Source organism: Chroicocephalus ridibundus, chromosome 11 (assembly GCF_963924245.1).
Source record: "Chroicocephalus ridibundus chromosome 11, bChrRid1.1, whole genome shotgun sequence".
In the NCBI taxonomy this organism is placed as follows: domain Eukaryota; kingdom Metazoa; phylum Chordata; class Aves; order Charadriiformes; family Laridae; genus Chroicocephalus; species Chroicocephalus ridibundus.
This window is the reverse complement of record NC_086294.1, coordinates 17,133,294-17,152,491: the sequence shown is the minus strand read 5'-3', so window position 1 is coordinate 17,152,491 and position 19,198 is coordinate 17,133,294. Positions and strand designations below refer to the sequence as shown.

General features: G+C 45.0%; 1 protein-coding gene across 4 annotated transcripts in view; it reads left to right on the top strand.

Annotated features, from left to right (window-relative positions):
- RASGEF1C (RasGEF domain family member 1C) overlaps positions 1–19,198 on the top strand; it is a 75,211-nt gene that overhangs the window by 41,168 nt on the left and 14,845 nt on the right. For 3 of the 4 annotated variants that reach the window (XM_063348828.1, XM_063348830.1, XM_063348831.1), the window contains exons 2-6: positions 5,248–5,430; positions 7,082–7,204; positions 9,781–9,918; positions 15,025–15,237; positions 17,386–17,460. In XM_063348828.1, the coding sequence (XP_063204898.1) occupies positions 5,254–5,430; positions 7,082–7,204; positions 9,781–9,918; positions 15,025–15,237; positions 17,386–17,460 (726 nt within the window). In that variant the 5' untranslated portion in view covers positions 5,248–5,253. The remainder of the gene's footprint in view (positions 1–5,247; positions 5,431–7,081; positions 7,205–9,780; positions 9,919–15,024; positions 15,238–17,385; positions 17,461–19,198) is intronic. The other variant, XM_063348829.1, reaches the window with a different exon arrangement.

Genomic DNA, 19,198 nt, shown 5'->3' with positions numbered 1-19,198 from the left:
CTGTCCTGGCCAGTGGAGAAAGATTAAAAAGCAGTATATTGCCATTATTTTTTAATTTCTTTCCAATCTTATGAACGTATAAAATATATTAGAAGAATGTAAGGAAAAGGCACTTTGTAATAGCCAATAAGAGCCAAGAATGATGAATGATGAAACAGAAGAGCAGCAAAAAAAAAGAGTAGAGGTAGAAATAAATGCAGGAGAAGATTCCCTGTTCCAGTTATTAATAACCCAGAACTTTATTTCCTCTGCAGTGGCAATGGGCTCACTTACAGCAAACCCAACTTTATAATCCAAAAAAGCCACAGTTGAACAAGCTGTTGCTTGAGCTGTTGTATTTCCCAATCAGAGAATCCTTCACAGAATGCACAACCCCAAGATCTGGGAGAACACTGAGGAGCCCGCTATGATCCGGTGTAACACGGTTGTCCTGATAGAGGGTCACGAGGACACCCTACTGCAAAGTGCCCCAACAAGTGCAGAGGGACCTTTCTTGTCCCTTCTTGCTCAGCACCACTTGCACAGAGCTGGGATTATTGATTGCACTGGACCACTGCTGGTGGACATAACGTTTTGGTAAGATTAATGCAAAATCCTACCAAACCAGCTCAGTAGCATTTTATGTTGCCTTTATGCAAATGTCAGTGCTGAGTCCAATCTGCTTTTTTTGTTTTTTCCATTTTATAACCTTGGTTTTCTGTAGGCAAGGAAGGAGCCACGTGCCCTTCCATCTCCCACATGGGAAGCCCTGTGTAACGGAGACCAGTCCCAGGAACAGTCGACCCTTGAATTGTCTTTTTTCAAGTGGTTCAGAGACATTTTCACATCTCTACGTCTAAGTCCTGTAGAGCACAGAGGTAGTTTAAATGCTGTATGCGTGCAGCCACCTGTATCATACTTTTGCATGGTGGGGTGTGGAAATCTGACCTTCACTAAGATCCCCTCACCAGCAGCACTCCCTCCAGAGCACCATTTATCAGAGTGGTCCTTGAGGGCACACATTGTATTTTACCCTTGTCACTGCCACCAGAGCCTGTGTGCTGTTAGCAAAGCATCTCTGCTCCTTCTGAACCCACAAATATGAAATCTGCTTTTAGGACCAGTGAATAGCAGTATCTCTTTCCAAAGTCAGGGCACCAGCCCTCCAGTATGTTGATTGCTGGAAATTTCTAGGTCTCAGTATGTATAAGAGCAGCAAAGTGAAACTTTGGTGTTTGGCTTTTTTTCACGTGATAAGATTTTCCTGTATTCAGCAAGGCTGGTGGATGCTGGTCCTTCAGCTGGTGTATTCGTAAGGTCTCTTACCTCTGTACAAGTCCTCTTGAATGCAGCAACAGGTCAGCTCACGTTGCAGCTTTCTGCCCAGAAGGTGAGAATTTGTGTCTTTCTCCTCTACCCAGCTGCTCAGCTTTATGGCATGTGGAGGAACTCAGATGCTCCATCATCCTGCAAATTTTGGTTGAAATTGGCATCTGATTCCCTTCTGAAATAAGAGGAATGGCAAAACACTGTGTGTTGAATTGCACTGAAGCTCAGGGAAGCACATACCTGCTGAGTTTTCACATGCTTAAATCTCATTAACTTCAGGTTAAGTCCAAGTGGTCTTCAAGTGAGGTTTTGGGCCATTTTTACCGCGTGTGAGCTGTTGTTTCCGGGAAAAGTGAAAAAAAGTTTTTATGCCCAACACGGACTTCTTTACAAATATCTCATGATCTGGAATTTATTTTTACTTGCCATGGTTTATATCAAAAAGCCCAGAAACAGGGCAATACCGCAACAGTTTGAGAAAGATATGTGTTAGAATCGCAGGAAGTTAAGGAGAAGGGACCTTTCATGGCCGTTAGTCCAAGCTCCCACTTCAAGCAGGGCTAACTTCAAAGTTTACTCAGGTCCTTGTCTGGTTGAGTTTTGAAAATCTCCCAGGATAGAAATTGAACATCATTTCCGTGTCCGTCTTCCAATTTCGCTCAGGGGAGGATTTTCTCTTACGTTCAACTGGAATTTCCCTTCTGCATCCTGGGGCTGTTGCCTCTCATCCTGTCACTGTGCTTTTCTGAGAAGGGTCTGGTGCTGTCTACACCATCTACTTTTTCCGTCATCCAAACTACCATCAGTACAATAACGTGCATCTCCTTGAGGTTGTTTGCTTGTTTGTTTTCCTCTCTCAATGCTTCCCTTGTTGTTTCTGTGTTCTGTGAGTGATTGTCAGCATAACCTCATCTTCTGCCTACTGTGGGCAATCACATATTTGGACTTTCAAAGCAAGATCTTGTTTCTGTTTCGTAGTTTTGAAAAGAATAGTTTGGAAACTGCATGAACAGAAAAAAAAAATTAGGTGTCATGAGCAGAGAAGCCCCTGTCCTGAATTCCTGTCTGCCAAATACTAATGTTAGTTATTGTCAAGCTTAGTAGTGCAAGAGGTTTTTATGTGGAGGATGTGCAGTTGGCCATCATCCTGCTGTGAACGTAAATGTGTCAGTTAACAGGGACCAAAAAGGCATTAAGGTCTCCTTCGGTGGCAAGTAAGGTGGCAACCAGGCACCAGCTCAGATGTGATGCAGGCCTCAGCCAAAAACTTGAAATTAGACCAGGAACTTCATAATAAAAAGTCAAATTTAATTTCTTAACAATACCCAAGATGGATGTCTCAGTGACAGTTGTACTGCTGGTTTTATTCAGTTTAAAGAAACAAGGTAACTTTTTCTTAAGAAGCATTACTATGTATTTCGGCAAGATTTCTCATGTAATGAGATGCAAAAGTTCAGACAATATCCTGTTTAGATACGTTTCAATTTGATAATAAAAATGACATTGTCAGTGAGGGCTTGCACTGAATAAATTATTACTTTGAGTTGTGTTTTACACTGAAGCCAGGATGTGTCCTGTAAGTTCACCGATGTTTTAACTTTTCCTCATCTAGACAGCTATATGTCCGCGAGATTTATTTCTTGATCTATATGGACATGCAGTCCTTCTTGGGATTATTGCCATAGAAACAAGATGTAACGTAGAGCGTGTTAGAAGTAACAAATGGGATTTGGCAGTCTTTCCCATTTACTACACAGAGTCTGAGCTGTGTACAAAAAGCAGCAATTACTTGCTCTTGGTGCCTTATTAACAGGCACATCTGCACGTTCATTAAAACTAGATACTTCAGCTTCCGTTCGGGCTGGGATGACATTCAGATATTCTGGTGTTTAAACTAAGCTAAAATCCTTGACATCTATTTTATTTTTCAGTCAAGGCAGGAATTTGTTGGGTTTGACATTTTGGTTCCTCTTGGTTTGATTCGAAATCCCGGAGGCAGCCCGTGCTCCCCGCCCGTGTCAGCCTCCCAGGAGGAGATAAGAGGCAGTGACCGAACCGCTGGCTCCCAGGGAACGGTCCCTCCTTTGAAGGATGAAGTCACCCAAGTTTTGCTCGTAGAGCCTGATCTCCCACAGTGCTGGGACCCAGCTCCCAGTCTCTCCCAGGGCTTCACACCCTGCCTGGCTTACGGGCACGCTGCCATTCTCGTCCTTGGTGGCACAAGGTGGCTCTGAGCTGGCAAGTCGCAGCAGCCTGAGCGTGGGGGAGTAGAGGGGTTGTGCCAGGCAGAGAGGTGCTTTTGCCGGAGTAAATACAACCCATGTACGTGTAACTAAAGCTGAGCTGTCTGAGTCACAGCACATATATGTGAGGGAGAAACGCAAACTTCAGTTTTTAAGCCAAATCCGTGGGGCAGCTTTTGAGGTTGTGTGGGATGGTAGAGAGGCAGAAAACCAAACAGAACAGGGTAAAGAATAGGGCAGAGAAATATATTGGAAAATAAGGCGTATCTGCTGACTGCTTGTGAGGGAGCAGCAGCAGGCTGAGGCGGAGTGGCGGGCAGGCGGTGTCAGCCGGTGGCCCTGTGCCTTCCTCCGTGGGAGGTCGGTGCCGCCTCAACCGGCCGCAGGGTGCAGATCTTGCTCTTCCAGCAGGAAGAGATTATGCTCAGGAGGGAGAGATGGAGTCCTGGGAGAAGTGTTGTAGCTGCACAGGGGAGTAGAGGTTGGCTCTAGGACACATCCCTTCCGTCGTCTCTTTCCCATCCTCCCTCACACCAAGTAAAATCAAATTTAGAAGCAAATTGTCAAGTCACAGGTCCCTTTGCTGACCCAGGAGTGAGCATGCTCTGTCCTTTTCCCAGTCCATGTCCTGTGATGCTGCCTCTAGCTGAGAGTGGAGCAGTTTCTAGCGGGGATTTCAGAGGCAGCTGGAGATGCTTTAAAGCTCTCAGGGCAAAATCTGTCATCCCCCCTGCACCAATTCAGACACAGACTAACTTTACTCAGCAGAAGAAACATTTAAAACTGATTGTAAGCCACAAAATTGAGATGGAGCCTAGAATGAAACCCAGACAGCCCAGAAAACCGAAATACAGGGAGCTTGAAACTGGGCTATGTGCTCCGAGTTTGCCTGGCCTCCTTTTCAAAGGTGCTGAGGACTCTGCATCTCTAGTGAAGCGGATGAGTGCTCAGGATCTTTTTGAAACATTTATTTAGTGCCTAAGTATAGATCTAGGACTGACTAACTTCAGGCTCCAAAAATAGTGCAGGTGTCTGCCTTCTCCCTCTTCCTCATTTCTCTTTTCTTTGCTCTTTAATCTCTTCTTCAGCTCCCACGTTCTCTGTTCCCTCCAACTCCTTTCATTTTTCCATCCTCCTCCAGTTGACTTTGGCTCCCGCTGCTACCCCTCGCTCACTCTGATGCCTCTCCTGTCCCACGGGAGCCGCAGAGCATTTCTCAAGGTCCATCCTGAGCAAGCCTGGGGTGCCACCCCGTTTCTCTCCCTCTCCCCGTAAATCCTCCCGCCTTGTTCTCAGCGGGACAGAGGTTCAAGCCGACAGCTCTGATCTGCTCAGGAACTTTTACTCAATTCAAGTCCCAGGTATCTCACCTCTCCTACGTGGGACTGACCAGGGCTGGTAGCAAAAAGGAGATCAGCACCGAGCTCTCAACTGGAGTGAGGGCCCGAAGCAGCTGCTGTTCCTTTCTGGCCCAAAAGCATAAATCTGAATGTCCCATTTTCCTGCGTGTTTCCCATTGCAGGCGTGATCTGCCATCGACGACTATAAAAGTGGTTATAATGAAGCGATCGCGTTAATTTTGTGAACAGGAAGCTCTCATTATAGGCTTGTGTTTTTCACCAAAATCAACCAGAAGACAGATGTGGCTGTGAATCTGCCGGATCTTGTCCCTGACGTGAGTTTCTCTCTGTTGTAGGAAGGCATGCCCCAAACGCTGAGTTCTACCAGTATGTTTACCCCATGTGGCTTCAGCCCTCATCTACATACTTCAAAAGAGGATGAACAAGGAGGATTGATCTTCCAGGATGGAAACCTTACCTCAGCATCTCTGGATGCTCTCATTCAGCATCTGATACCTACCACTGATTACTACCCTGAAGTAAGCAATTCACAGTATAATAAACAGTTTAATTCTGATGAATTGGGGCAGCACTTTATGCAAAAGTGCAAATGTGTTAAATTTTGAATTAAGAGGGCTAATTTAAAAGCTGCATACAATTAAAGCTTGGTAAATTGATGCATGGCTTTAAATGCTGTTTCACTGCTCTATAATTGTTCTCATGAAAAAGCAGATCCCAAACTTGATACTGCCTTTAAATAGGAGAAGGGGGGCGGGGGGTAGGGGGGAAACTGTGGTGGTGATGAATTAGTGATATAGCAGTCGGAGCGCTTCAAAAATAGCGGTGCATCTCAGAGAGGTTTAGATGAACACTGAAGCAAAAAACTTCCAAGTCTGAACTGGCATTAAATTAGCTGAAATTCAGTAGCTGCTGAAGTCATCCAGGTTTGTCTGCTCGTACGAGGCACTCCCTCAGTGACAACAGAGACGCTCCTTCTGATGGGTTCACAATCTGCCTAGGGTTATATTCACACCGACCTGGCAGTCACTGGACAGCACAGTCCAGATCCTAATCCTTGCCCCATCAGTGAATATTCGGCCTTTCTTCACCAACACTGTGAGGATGTAAACTGGAAGCAGGTTTATGGTCCTGCAAGCCATTGAATTCACTGGATTTTGCACGTCCTCAGTGGAATTCAGGACGGAGTTTAACTGGAAGACTTTTAAGTGCTAATATATCTCTATGGAAAGGCTTGTATTTCAAAGCACAGAGTAGCATTGACTTCTGGGCAGTTTAGAAGACTACGAAAGTTATCAATGCAGAGCAGACAGCATGTTTTAAATTACCCACAGCTCAGTTTCTGATTAGCTAAAAATAAGTAATAAAGAAGCATATCAATTAAGAAAAAACACAGAAAGGCAATAAAAATAGGTAATAGACAGATTAGGCTGTGAGACTTTCATTAAGCAATGTGTGATATGTAATATTATACCTGCTGCTCAGGAGCACGGCTAGGTCTGGGGAAAAGAAGATAATTCAGGCGCCAGGAGGGGTCAGGATGCGGACGACTGAGGATTCATGCATATATTTTAAATTCACTGTTGGAATACTTTAAATAATCCAAGGATTTATTCAAGAGTCCTGCTTCCCACAGCTTCACAGATGTGGGACTGTCTATGATATGGCTTGGTTGATAGAAATGAATTTTGGGGAGTTAGTAGAATAAAGGAAACATTCCGTAAAACAGGCTGGGTGAGACCTGCAGGGCTACAGCAAGATGTGGCTAATCTGGGGGTCTGTGATCTGCAGCTCACAACCCAGTACAGCAGAGAGATGCCCGAGTGTCTACACATTTAGCTTTCACTGGCCTCCGTGCATCCCTGGCTGTGCTGTCTCCTATACCTGGGCTCACTCCTGTAGAGTGACCTACCCACTGTCTTCGCTGGATGTTTGCACAGGGTTTGGGCAAACAAAGGCTGGAATTGGATGCTGTGGAGGAAGGAGATGGTGCCACTGCCTCCTGCACCCACTGTAACCAGTTCCATCTTCAGGGTCAGGAATCCTTACGTCTTTTAGACATAAAGGTCTGTCCCAGTGGAAATGTATAAACTATGGAGTTTGGGGCTTTTATGGCTAATATTACCCACTGTGCGGTTGCTTACAGCAGGTCTGCTTGTTTTTCTCCCACAGAAAGCCTATATCTTTACATTCCTGCTGAGTTCCAGACTCTTCATCGAACCGCATGAGCTTTTGTCCCGAGTTTGTCACAAGTGCATAGAGCAGCAGCGGCTGGACGACCCCGTGCTGGACAAGGTTAGTTTATCTTTACAGCAGAAAAATGTGAGGTATTTTCAATGGGCAGAGAATTCTGGGCTGTGGTGTGTGTCCTTTGCCTCCTTTGGATCGAATGAAACTTTCTCATAAAGGATGACGGTTGTCGCTGAGATCCTGACGTTGAGGCATCCTCGTTTCCATGTCCAAGAGCAGTGCTCCAGGCACTAGTCACTTCAAATCTTCTTCTAATTTTCCCTTTCCCCCCTGTCTCAGTCTTCCCAGGTGACTTTACTTCTTAACTTCTTTAAGGCTCTGATGAAGCCTGCGGGATGCAAGGAGGTAGGATATAAACTTCACACACCATCAATTGCAGATGTCAACACACCACTCTCCCGTTTTTACTTAATGCGTCTGCCCTTTTGCTTTGGTGCTTCTGGTACAGTAATATTTCCTCTTGGCCTTACCTGTCACTTTGAACACTACGTAACAGCATGCAGCTACCCACTAACCTCCCGTTGCTGGCACTGACAGACCGTCCGCACAGCCGTGCTGCAGAGCGGCGCTGTCTGGCACACCAGGGACGAGCTGAAGCAGCAGTGAGGCCGTGACAAGGTAACAGAAGAGAAAATCCAAGCTGTTACTGCGTCAGCACTCCTCCTCTTTTGCCCTAGGGACTGTGCAGACTGATACAGTGTGTAACAACACATGTGTATCCTCTGGCAGTCCCGTAGACCCTACGGTGGAGATGGATCCCGCTGGATTCTATTCAGTGCTGGATTCCACCCAAGCTCTCCTCAGTGTGTTGATGAAGACCTCTCCAGTACATTACCTGGAGCAGGAGATGCGTCTTCAGTGCAGTGGAGGGAAGAAGAACGTGCATTAGTTGCAACTTTCCAAAAACCCCCAAATTCTGAAATGATTCTCAAGATCAGCCTGTCCAGCTTTGAAACTATTTTTGGCATCAAATACTGAATAACCAACAACTGAACGCGTGTGCTTGGTTTTGCCCAGGCAACTGGTTGCAGGAGTAACGGGAGCTCTGCCCATAGTGACTGCGGAGAGCCACCCGCCAGGCTAGATAGAAACCTGATACTTGGGTTGACCCTACAGTCCATGTTAATAAAAATACCTGTATGAGCTGCAACATTCAAAACAACATTTCTGAGGTGTGATGGGTTCTGTTCTCTGATGCTACGGCAGATGCAAATTTAGGAGGATTAAAATGTCAGCATTACAAGGTTTTGCTGCTCATTAAACTTTGCAAGAAATGAGAACTGTTATCTTATTACGAAGATCTCCCAATCTGCCTGAGGTGAGTCTGCATTTTGGTCTAGCCTGTGGTAACGCAGAGTTGGTGGGACACGGCTGATTTTGTGTTCCTGAGAATGGGGCTGACTTTGAAACTTTGCACACAAGCGACCTCCCATCCCCTGCATTGTGTCCTGTGTGTCGCACAAAGTCCTCTCCTTCAATTCGTCATAGCAGTTTACACAGCTGGAGCAAATGTCTCCCCAGACCTTTGTAGTTTCCAATAAAGCTTTCCCTTTAGCAGCCACCTGCTGGTCTTTGAGCATGAGCTTAATGCTAGCTGACAGCAGTTATTTTTAGAGATGTGGTTCATTGAAACCTGTTGTTGGTGGAAAGCTGAAATATGCATTTTAACCACCTTGGTTTGAAAAGCAGAGAGCCGTGGAGCTCAAGAGTATAATTTTTCCTGATTAGAGGGTACACTTTAGCTACAGTACGTAGGTTGCAGAAGAAGGCTGTTTGTTTTGGTCTGGGTTTTCTGTAAATAAAAATGCAGTTTGTCATTTAACGCATTTTCCTTTTCACGTGTTCTTGGATAATGGAGAATGGAAGCTTTGGAAGCAGCCCCACTGGCCGTCTTTTGAGATAATACTAGTGCACCAACCGAGCTGTTCCCCACATTTCCTTCCTTGCCCCATATCTTCCTGACCATTCCCACTGCTGCATCCTCAGTAAAGTGGGCCTCAGCTGTATGTTATGGAAGTGGGTGTCCTTGTCTTATCATGACCTTGAGCTCATGCGGGCAGAGAGCAACGTGATCAGTAGCCCAGGTAGAGTTACTAAAGTGCTGTCCGTCTTTTCTTCCTCATGTTACATCTGACAGTGGTCACTAAGCAGTTTATTCATACAGCCAGAAAGCAAAAGACTCACCTCTTTGTTGGTCAAGAGATACATTGCAATCAATTTTTCGGGAAAGGATGAAAATGTAGGAGGGTCGTAAGTACAAAAGGGAAGAACATGTGGTGCAAATGAGCAAAAAGGCCAGATGTTTTTAAAAAAGGTATAAAGGTTGCACCAACAAAATGTCTATCCAACCATAAACTGGCCAATTGCATGTGCAGAATATTCCAATCTGCATGTAAAACAGATGGTTGTGCATGCATCTAAGTACTGGTATATTTTGCATGCCAAAATATATCATTTGTGCACCACACTATTTGTTTGCATGTGTGCAGATTTTGCAGGTGCAACCGTCAGTTCCTTCTTTGAAAATCTGGCCCCACCTTCAGTGAGACACATATTTGCTGGGATACTTTAATGAGTAACCATGTTTCAATCCCTGTCCATCATTCTGGTTTCCATTTCAGGCACGGATCAGAAAATTTGGCCCCAAAATCTTACAGTTGCTGACAGAGTGGACAGAGACATTCCCGTATGACTTTCAGGAAGAGCGGATGATTGGCCATCTGAAAGACATGATTCACAGGATAGCCCCGTGTGATGAGGTGAGGATGTCTGACCTGGCATGTTGTGTCGAGATGTTCATTTTCCTAATTGGTTCTTCCTCTTCCTCCATTTGCCACGTTCTCTTCCGTGCCCCTTCCTGGGAACTCTTACAGTTTTGTTCTCCTCTAACAGTTAAAAACTGTAGTAGCTTCCCTGAAAGCCACATCTCTCAGTTTAGGTACCCCTGTGACAGTGACATGGGGACACATTGGAGTGATCAGTGGAATTTATCTATTATCTTACCGGAATTGTAAGAGAATACCGTTCCCATTTTACAGATGGAACATCTGAGGCATAGTATAGTCCGAATGTGGTGGTCACAATTCAGATGGCAACAGAGCTGTGATCTCCCAGGTTACAGCCTAGCAGAGGAGTGAAGTATTGTCACCTGAGACCAACCGTCCTGGCCAAGCGGTGGCTCAGGGAGTGCTCCAGGATGTTCAGTTTAGCGAATGAGAAGCGGAACAAGCAGCCAGTTGTCAAATGATTGCATTGGGGTGCTAAAAAAGATCATCAGTTGCCTGAAAGTACCAGATGAAGGCTTCCTTTCTCTAAGAAAATGAGTGGTTATGAAAGAGTAACTACCAAAGGGTGTTTATGGTCCTTTTTAGTCTCACCTTCTCCATTTGCTGATATCCTTGATCACCTGTGCCGAAATCTAATTTTACATTCTTACTTTACGCGTCTTCAGTCTGGTAGGTTTTTTATTAAAAACAATTTTTGCATTTTGTCGTCTTTTTCATTAGTGAATCTAACAAGGGTTTGGCTTACAATCTAACAAGTGGGTGGCCTGCTGGGCAAAACTCAGTCTAGATGGCTGTATGGTCTTGGTGTTCAAATGCATAAGCCATGTGTGCAGCAGACTAGGACACAGTAAATGGAGTCTCTGGGAGACCTGCTTGCAAATTCAGGTGGCTGAATCCCATAAATTGGTTAAGAAACATTAAAAATACTACAAAATCCATGCAAATAATAAGGATAAGAGCAAATAGTACATAGAGAGTCTTTAATTACTTCTAGGTTAACCATGGGATGTGGAAGAATTCAGTTCCATTGGCTACATCAAGGCCTGGCTTTAGGCCACAGATGGGTGCAGTTCAGTAGAACAAAAAGCACGTACCTGTGAGTCCAACGAGAGGGGTAGAGAGAAGAAAGAAGGAATTAGCAGGGCTGCAGCACAACGGAAATGAAATTGGACCCTCCTACCCACATGAAACACGAGATAAATTGAAACAGCTGCTCTTGGGCTGGGCTGGCATCACGGCTGGCACTTTTGGCTGGCTGTAGGCTGGCATGGATTGGCTGGCTGGGCTGGCCAGCCCGTGGGAGAGAAGGGGTGGGAAGGGAAAGCTGCGTGACACTTCAATGGAGGTGAAGGAACACAAAGGACTTTCAGAAGGAACCAAGGTGGCCTCAATTCAGTTGACCAGAGCAGTAAAATGTCTCCCTCAAGGGGAAGAGGCAATGAACCTGCTCCTGCCAACCACCAAGAAAGGTGCCTTGCAGCCCGTCAGCAGCTGAAGTGAGAGAAACCTGTACAGACCCACCAAAATCATGTCCACTGGGAAGAAGGAACCAGCCAGAAGGGCAGAGAACGGGGGCTTTATGGATGCTCTTTAAAAACAATAGCTGCCCTGGTCAAGAGCCATAGATGCTAAAAATCAACTTTTTGCATACAAAGCGATAGTTTATTTCCCTAACCTGCGCAAGTGCCACACACCTTCGCTCTGGAGTGGGCACAGCTGTGTACCAATGCTCATGGGTGCCCTGGGGGGCAAATCATTGTTTTTCAAATATTACTACGCAGTATAATTGCAAGTGATTACGCCTCAGTAAAATCAATTTAGGACACAGCTGTGAGTACAAATTTCCTTTTTTAAGGGACAGCACGAAAGAGTGGTGGTGCCCATTAGTTGTTTGGAAGAAAGTTGTTGCCATTGTGGATCATAGAAACTAAAAATTGAAAGATTTGTGAGGTCACCTAGCCCATGTAGGTTAATGCAGGATTTTCCCCTGCAGTGTATGCTCTTGTCCTTTGTAGGGTCCACTTTCTAAAGGCTCTGTGATGTGCTTGTAAAGGTGGTCATGCTGAGAAGCATTTCTTAGTAAGTGCTGTGATTTGCATTTAGAGTTAGAAATTTTAATTAAAATTTGAGCTCCTAAGTTACCTGCTGAGGCCTGCCGTCTTCAGAGGAACTTTCCTGGTTAAGAATGAAACATTTCCTTTAAATATTAAACAGTAGTATGCTTCTTTTGACTGTTAATGTGGCAATGAAATGAAACTGGTTGACAGAGTCCAGCATGCAGCCCCTGTGCAATGGGGGGTCACTTTGTAGCAAGGTAATTACCAGCATGTTGAAGGTAATGAACAATGTTGTTTTCACTTAGTGAACATAGTTTGAGGAAGGCAGGAAATACTTTTAGAAGGGCAAAAGCAGGATTTTTTTTCTAATTTCTCCCCCAACAGGCACAGAAAAGCTTTCTAGGCAAGGGTGCACCCAGCCGATTTTCCATGAGTCTCTTCAAGAGCTCTAATTTCTGAATAATCTTTTTTGTGTCCATTAAATGTCTCTCTCATTTCATTCTTTATTAGGTGGTTGGCTTACCTGAGTCTTTGTTTACTGTTTTCTATATCTGTATTATTATGCTGTATTCCCTATAAACTATGTGAAACTAGATCTCTTGATAAGGATTTGTTGAAAGACTGGCTAATATGCATGTCTTTCAGCCAATTTTATGCTGCTTTTTGGCTTTTCATACGAACAGCGAAGAATTTGATAACTGCACAGACATGGCTGGCCTAAGATTTCTTCTCCAAACTCCTTTTTGAAAGAGAACTGGGTTTTTAGCTAAAAGTTTTTTAGCCAAATATTTTATGTTCTGTAGAAGACTTGGATTTCAGTGCTGTGCTTCCCCCCCTGCCCCAAAGTGAATTCCCCTGTTTACAAAATGTGTTCACAAAATACCAAATATGTTGCTATTTGAGTTTCCACTGAAAAAATAACATTCTATTCATAGAGCTTGATACGCTATGCTCAGATCTGCAAACACACCTGGATGTAAACCAGAGAAATATTTAGACGGTGTTCAGTAATTTGGGTCCAGGGCAGTCTTTGTAAATCAAAGGTGTGACCATCTGCTTGAATGAGGAATTGCATGAAGAAGGCCAGCAGTCTCTCTTCCTTGCAGCTAGTATACGTCAGGAAAAGATGAAAACGAAAAGCCTGGTTTTTAATTTTCTAAAAATTATTTAAATTCTTTATTTTTACATCTTCCTCACTCAGTTTTCACTCCTCCTGTGTGATTTGCTTCCAAATAGAACATGCGTTGTCATTCTCCAGGACAAGTCCCTCCTGCCTTATAGGTACTTGCTTCATTTTGGACTTAGCAGTTCTGTTTTGCAAAAAAAGCCTGACGACGACCTGCTTATCTGGCCCATGCTCCGGCCCAGCTTGAGAGAGCATCTTCCTTGAGTGAAATAAGAGGTTCCTCAGCAATGTGAAACCTTCTGCTAGAAAAGCTGTATGAAAGTTACAGTATTGCAGCAGAAGTTGAAGTACTTGGGATGTTCTGATGGTTTCCAGCCTCAGACTGTGATGGAGACAGGGTAGAACTGAGCACATTATTCTTACTGTGAAGTAGTAGGAGATGCTACTTCCAGCGTGCAGGTGGGATCCTGTGTAGGTGAGAAGAGCAGTGACTCTGGCTTCGGGTACCTTGAACACCTAAAACACAAGTGTGGTCAATGCCTAACGCTGAAGACTATCCACAGTCTACAGAAGACTGACGAAGACGAAGGCTGTGTCTAAACCATGGGATTCATGAGTACTTCCAAAGACTTCGCTTGGGCTGCGTACAGCTTGGGATGCAACACAGGTGTGTGTTGGTCTTTGTGGGAATGCACGCACAATCTGGCCAAGTCCCTGTTGCGATGATGAGGAGTGTGTGGCGGGTGCCAGGGTGTACATCTGCTGCACAGTACAGATGTAACAGAAGAGGCCTTCATGCCAGCTCTGGTTTCACACTGGCAGATTACAAACTGATGTTACTGGCAACTTCATGTTAGTAAATTCTGTTTGGATGGGGAGTGAGGAGTTATTGCACTTGTGAGCAGCCAGAGGATCTCTCCACTGTGTGTCTGTGCTGGAAGAGAAGCTGCTAGTAGGCCAGCCTGCAAACTGTTTTCCCAAATGACCATGCTCTTTGAAAGTGAGCACCCATTGCACCCATGGCTGCTGCTCCTTTTTCTGCCTGGGAAAGCCCATGAGGGCATGTGCCTCAGCAGGGTACGTCCAGTGCTCCACAGGAGGCTTTTGCCCAAGGACATTTCCAATTAATCCTTGTCTTTAGAGCCCATCCACCAGTTCGCTCAGTTGTTTCAGTTTTATGATGCCAGCCTCCATCAGTCATGAAGAGTTGAAGGCATTTCTTTCTGCGGATCCTTCATGGCCAGTGGCTCTACTCATTGTCTGTAAAGAGCTGCTCCAGCTCGGAAACAGCCTGAGCAACTTAGTAATGATCATCCTGCTGAGCACATGGCTGTGCTTGGAATGCGATATGAGCTTCCTTGAGTAGCAATTAACATTTTGGATGTTAAATACTCAAAGCTACATGATGCTCAGACCACTCCAACTGGGTAGCAAGCAGCAGCATGCTTCTGCTGCTCTCAGCTCAAAAGGATGGAGAGAATAGCATTAGAAACATTTCTTATTCCTAATAAATAAGAGTTGAGGAGACACCACTAACAGGTAGAGTTCTCGGCCAACACATAGCAGACATAAAGGATAGGTACCGCATGCTGCTGTGCTCCAGAGAGCTGCAATAACTCCTCTGATCCTGGTGTTGGCAGGAACATGTGAGTATCGATGCCAGCCCAACCCACCAGTCCTGCCTGCCTCTGCTCTTGACTGCAGTCTGTTTCTGTGGTCCAGAGCACAGAACTGTAATTAAGCCAACTGGTTATTCTGAAATAGGCTTGTTGAAAATAAAATGGTAACCTGTTGCTGGCTTAGGAGTATTTTACAGAAGGGAAAATTCAGCATAAAAACACTCCTTTGTCGAATTTTGTGGGTGATTTATGTTTCTTTCTCTCCCTGTCTCTCCAGGCCTACTGGAAAAAGATGAATCAGCTTTTGCAAACCCTGAATCAGAAGCTTGCAACCCTCAGCCACAGGCAAGAAGGGATTGTCAAGATCAGTGCTGCTGTCTCTGATAAGCTGGTTGCCTTTAAAAGTAAACCTCCATCAATTCAGAGGGAAATCCTGAGCGTCTGCAGTGACCCTTACACTCTGGCTCAGCAGCTGACGCATGTGGAGCTGGTAAGTGGGAATGGTTCCCAACTTCTGCAGGCAGAGATATTATTTTAAGCCATCAGCTGCTAAGTATTCCAGACATAACTGAAAAATGTCTGCACTGCTGCAGCACATCCCGTGCTGTATCAGCGCTGCAGCAGGAGCAGGGTTTGACAGGTTAAGAGGTGCTTTGGAAGCAGGCTGTATATCGGTGTTCCTGTGCCTCTTGGGGCAGGTCACTTTACTTTTTCAGCTTGCTTATTTGTGAAATGTGAGTCATTGTCCCAGGAAGGTCAAGGCGTTCCCACTTCTGTAAGGTGTTCTGAGCCCCACAACCTGAGGGTGTTGTTGAAATGGCTGCTCTTTAGCCTTTTTATTAATGTGGAAGAAATTTTAACAGTTCAAATCTGCTCCTACAGATCCACAAAGCATCTGAGTTCTCTGGTGTGTTTTTCATTCTTCCCTTTGGGACTTCATACATGGAGATTCAAGGGTGTGCAAATTCCACCCCCACGAAGTCCTGCTGTTGCCCTCGTTGGACTGCAGTCCACTCTCAAACAGGCTGTTGATGGTAATTGCTCCAATTGCAGTACCAAGATGTTGGTCAGACTGTTGTGTTGCACACCCTTCTCCCAGGTTCAGGTCCTTTGTGTAGACCTCCTGGATGTTCAAAGAAGAACATAAAACGTTGCTGCCATCTGCAGATCTCTTGATGCTGTAATGATTCCCTGCTGCCTGTCCTCCTGTAGACAGTGTTCATCCTTGAGAGGAAGGCTGGAAAAACAAACCATGAAATGGACTGTGGATTGGAGTGAATATCACGGAATTGGCCTTAGGAATTCTGAAGGTAGTTGATATTCTATTTGTCAAGAAGTGGAATAGCTCAGAAACCCCGAATTTAGGATCATCTTCTCAGCTCGGTTAATTTTTAGAACATGCAGCTTTGGCTCTCTTTGCTTTATATAGCTTAAGCCAGAGAGTAGAAGTCCTTTTGCCTGGAGTTTTTCTCTTGCTTTTCTTTCTTCCTCCACAGTACAACTGTCTTCCAAGGGGAGATTCCCTGTAACCAGGGCACTGCTGCACTTTTAAAACTGATGCAGCCAGAGGTTTTCATTCCACTTTACTGTAATCAGTGGTCTCTACCTTCTCTTTCACTTACTGCATCCAGTACACCAACTACTCTGCACTAAAACTGTCTGATGCTTCTTTGGTAGTAAGAATTATTTGCTATTTATTTAATAACAGTTATTTGCTAGTAAGAGTCCTGTGCAGTTATCAGCGGCAAGGTGAGAAGCCAAGAGAAGTAGCATGGCAGTAGCCGTAAAATTTTCACTTAAGCAAAACTACCATTGATTTTATTGTTGCTTGAGTGTCCTAAGTTTGGGCTGTAGGAATTCCAAAATACCTCCTCTGAAATACCTTTGTGACCTACAACCTACTGAAAATATTTTTTTCTAATAAACGTATTTAAGGGAATTGAAAAGCCTATTAAGAAGGCCAGCGGTGTGGCTGGAACTGCCAACTTTGTTCAGGAGCTGGGGGAGATGGCCTGTCTTTCGCTAAGTGAGATCTGGATGCTTTATTTACTCTTGTTTTGGTTAATGCATGGGACACTCTTCAGCGTAAGGAAGGCCTTTAATGTAAGCCTGTGCATCTTCAATGCCTTTGTTCCCCAGTGGCACAGAGCCACCACCCCAGGACATCACCTGAGCTTCACTGGGTAGGGAGGCAGGGTCAGAGCACTGTGTGTGCAGACGAGGAACGTATTGCTGTGGTTACCAGAGCACGGTATTGCTGCCATTGTAACAGCTGGGAACAAGGCTATTGAGTAATGCTGGACCACAGCAGGTCTTTGATGGCTCCAAGCACAGAACTGAGGTCTGCTGGCTCCCAGATGGGGCCTTGTGCATCCAGCACCTTTCTGTCTGTGCAGTGGAGAGGGCTCTTACTGTGACTTGTCAGTAATGAGACGTATTTATTCTCATTTTCTTCTTTCTGCTGAAATAACTCTAATTGTTCTTATGAGTTTTAATGTCTGGTGCTAGTTGGCTGTCTACCAGTTCAGTAACACCATTCAGAGCTGACGGATAATGGGGATGTCTTACCAAGAGAAACAGAAGAGATTCTGGGGTGGTTTCTTATTTCTTCTTCCCTCTGTTTTCCCCCCTCTAACAGGAGAGGCTAAGTCACATCGGACCTGAGGAGTTTGTGCAGGCATTTGTCCATAAAGACCCTCTGGATGGTACCAAGGTATGATTTGTCCGCATGTAAAGTGTCTCCTGTGATCACTGTTTGTTCTAGATGAACTGATGTGATGAGATCCGTAAGAGCAGGGCCTGGGGCACGGGTTGACCATGGCTAGGCCAACTGATGACCTGTATTCTCATGGCAAGGATGGGACCTGTTGGTAGAGCTCGCACTGGCAGGTCATTGCCATTCCTTCCTGGTGAGAGTGTGTCCTAGCCTGAGACTGGCCAGCACCCTGATGTTCTGCTTTCTGGCTTTGTTCCTCCTAACCTGCTAGATGGCTTGTGGCTGTACGCAACCAAGGAATGTCTGTTCCCAGTGTTGGAGGCGTAAAGACTCTGGGTGTGATGTAATGCCCATAGTGTGTGCCCAGACACCACAGTAATGAGTCAGTGCGTCATGAATCAACATACTCTTCTCTCTCTACACAATAGCTTTTAACCCAAAGCACCGCAGGGAATGGAGTGCCTGATCAGGGCTTCATCCAAAGTCCGTGGAAGCCAGTTGGAGTCTTTCCACTGATTCCAATGGGGTTTGAAGCAGCATTTCAGTGAGTGCCTCAATAAGGAAAGAGACTTCCTGGCTGGAGAGGGAGTGTCAGAGATTTCACATACTGCCAGAAAAGAAAGGGAATGGAAAATTCTTCCCCCAAACTGCATATGGGCTCCCACTGAGATCATACATCAATGGCAGAATTTCATCATTGGATGCTGAACATAACGGGAAGACCTCTGTTTATAGTGCTACCCAAAGAGCACCAGAATAGCTTGTGATGGATGGATGGATGAATAAAAAGTGCAACATTGGACTCTCTCCTTCTCTTATTTGAGTTACGGAGATTCTGCAGTTGGTTTCAAGGAGATGGGAGTGGGCAGAACTGGTGTTTCAAGTATTTTGAGCATTGATCACGTCCTTTAGGAAGGAACCCCAAGGTAGCAAAGATGTGTCAGAGACATGAAATATCAAACCAGCCACAGTGAGATTTCATCAACCTGCTGCAAACATGAGGGACAAGACTGAAAATGAACAGTCGTCATTGTCTGTATCTAAGTAAAATGAAAGAAGTCAAATGAGGGCACTAAATTTGAGTGAATTTTGGAAGAGTGGGAGGGAGGCAGCAGTGAGTGAAATCAAATTGCACAAAGCCATAGAGGAGAAGGGATGCTAAGAAGAAGGAAATGTTCAGTAATAACCTAACGTACACACAACGGCTGCAGCTGTGTCTAGAATTACAAATGCAGGGCCAGCACAGAATGCCACAAAGATGTGAAGAGAAATTGAGGTTACCAAGTAAACGTAAGGAAACATCAGCTAAGGTGGGCAGGAAAGATTAGAATGAGAGGCGGAGAGCCTGAAAATAATGGTGGGATGGGAAATCCGAGCAAATCATCTTGATGGACTATGACAAGCTATTTGACAGTTATGCATGTTCTTCAAATGCAAATCTGCCACTGAGGTGCTGCCCAATAACAGTTCTGTGACTTCAATGAAAAGCATAATAACAGCGAAAATACCAGGTGCAAAGCAGGCATGCGCCACTGCATTGTCTTTTAAGTGTCTTCCCCCAGGAGGATCTACTTAGTAAAGCAAAACTGCCGTAACATTTTCACACAAGATGAGGCACTAACAAACTATTGGGCTTCAAGTCAGCAAGGCTGATGAAAGCAGAGGTAGTCTGGAACTTTTCTCCACCCTTTTTCCTGGGCTGACCAGAGGTCCCAGCGATGACTTAGAAGAGCCC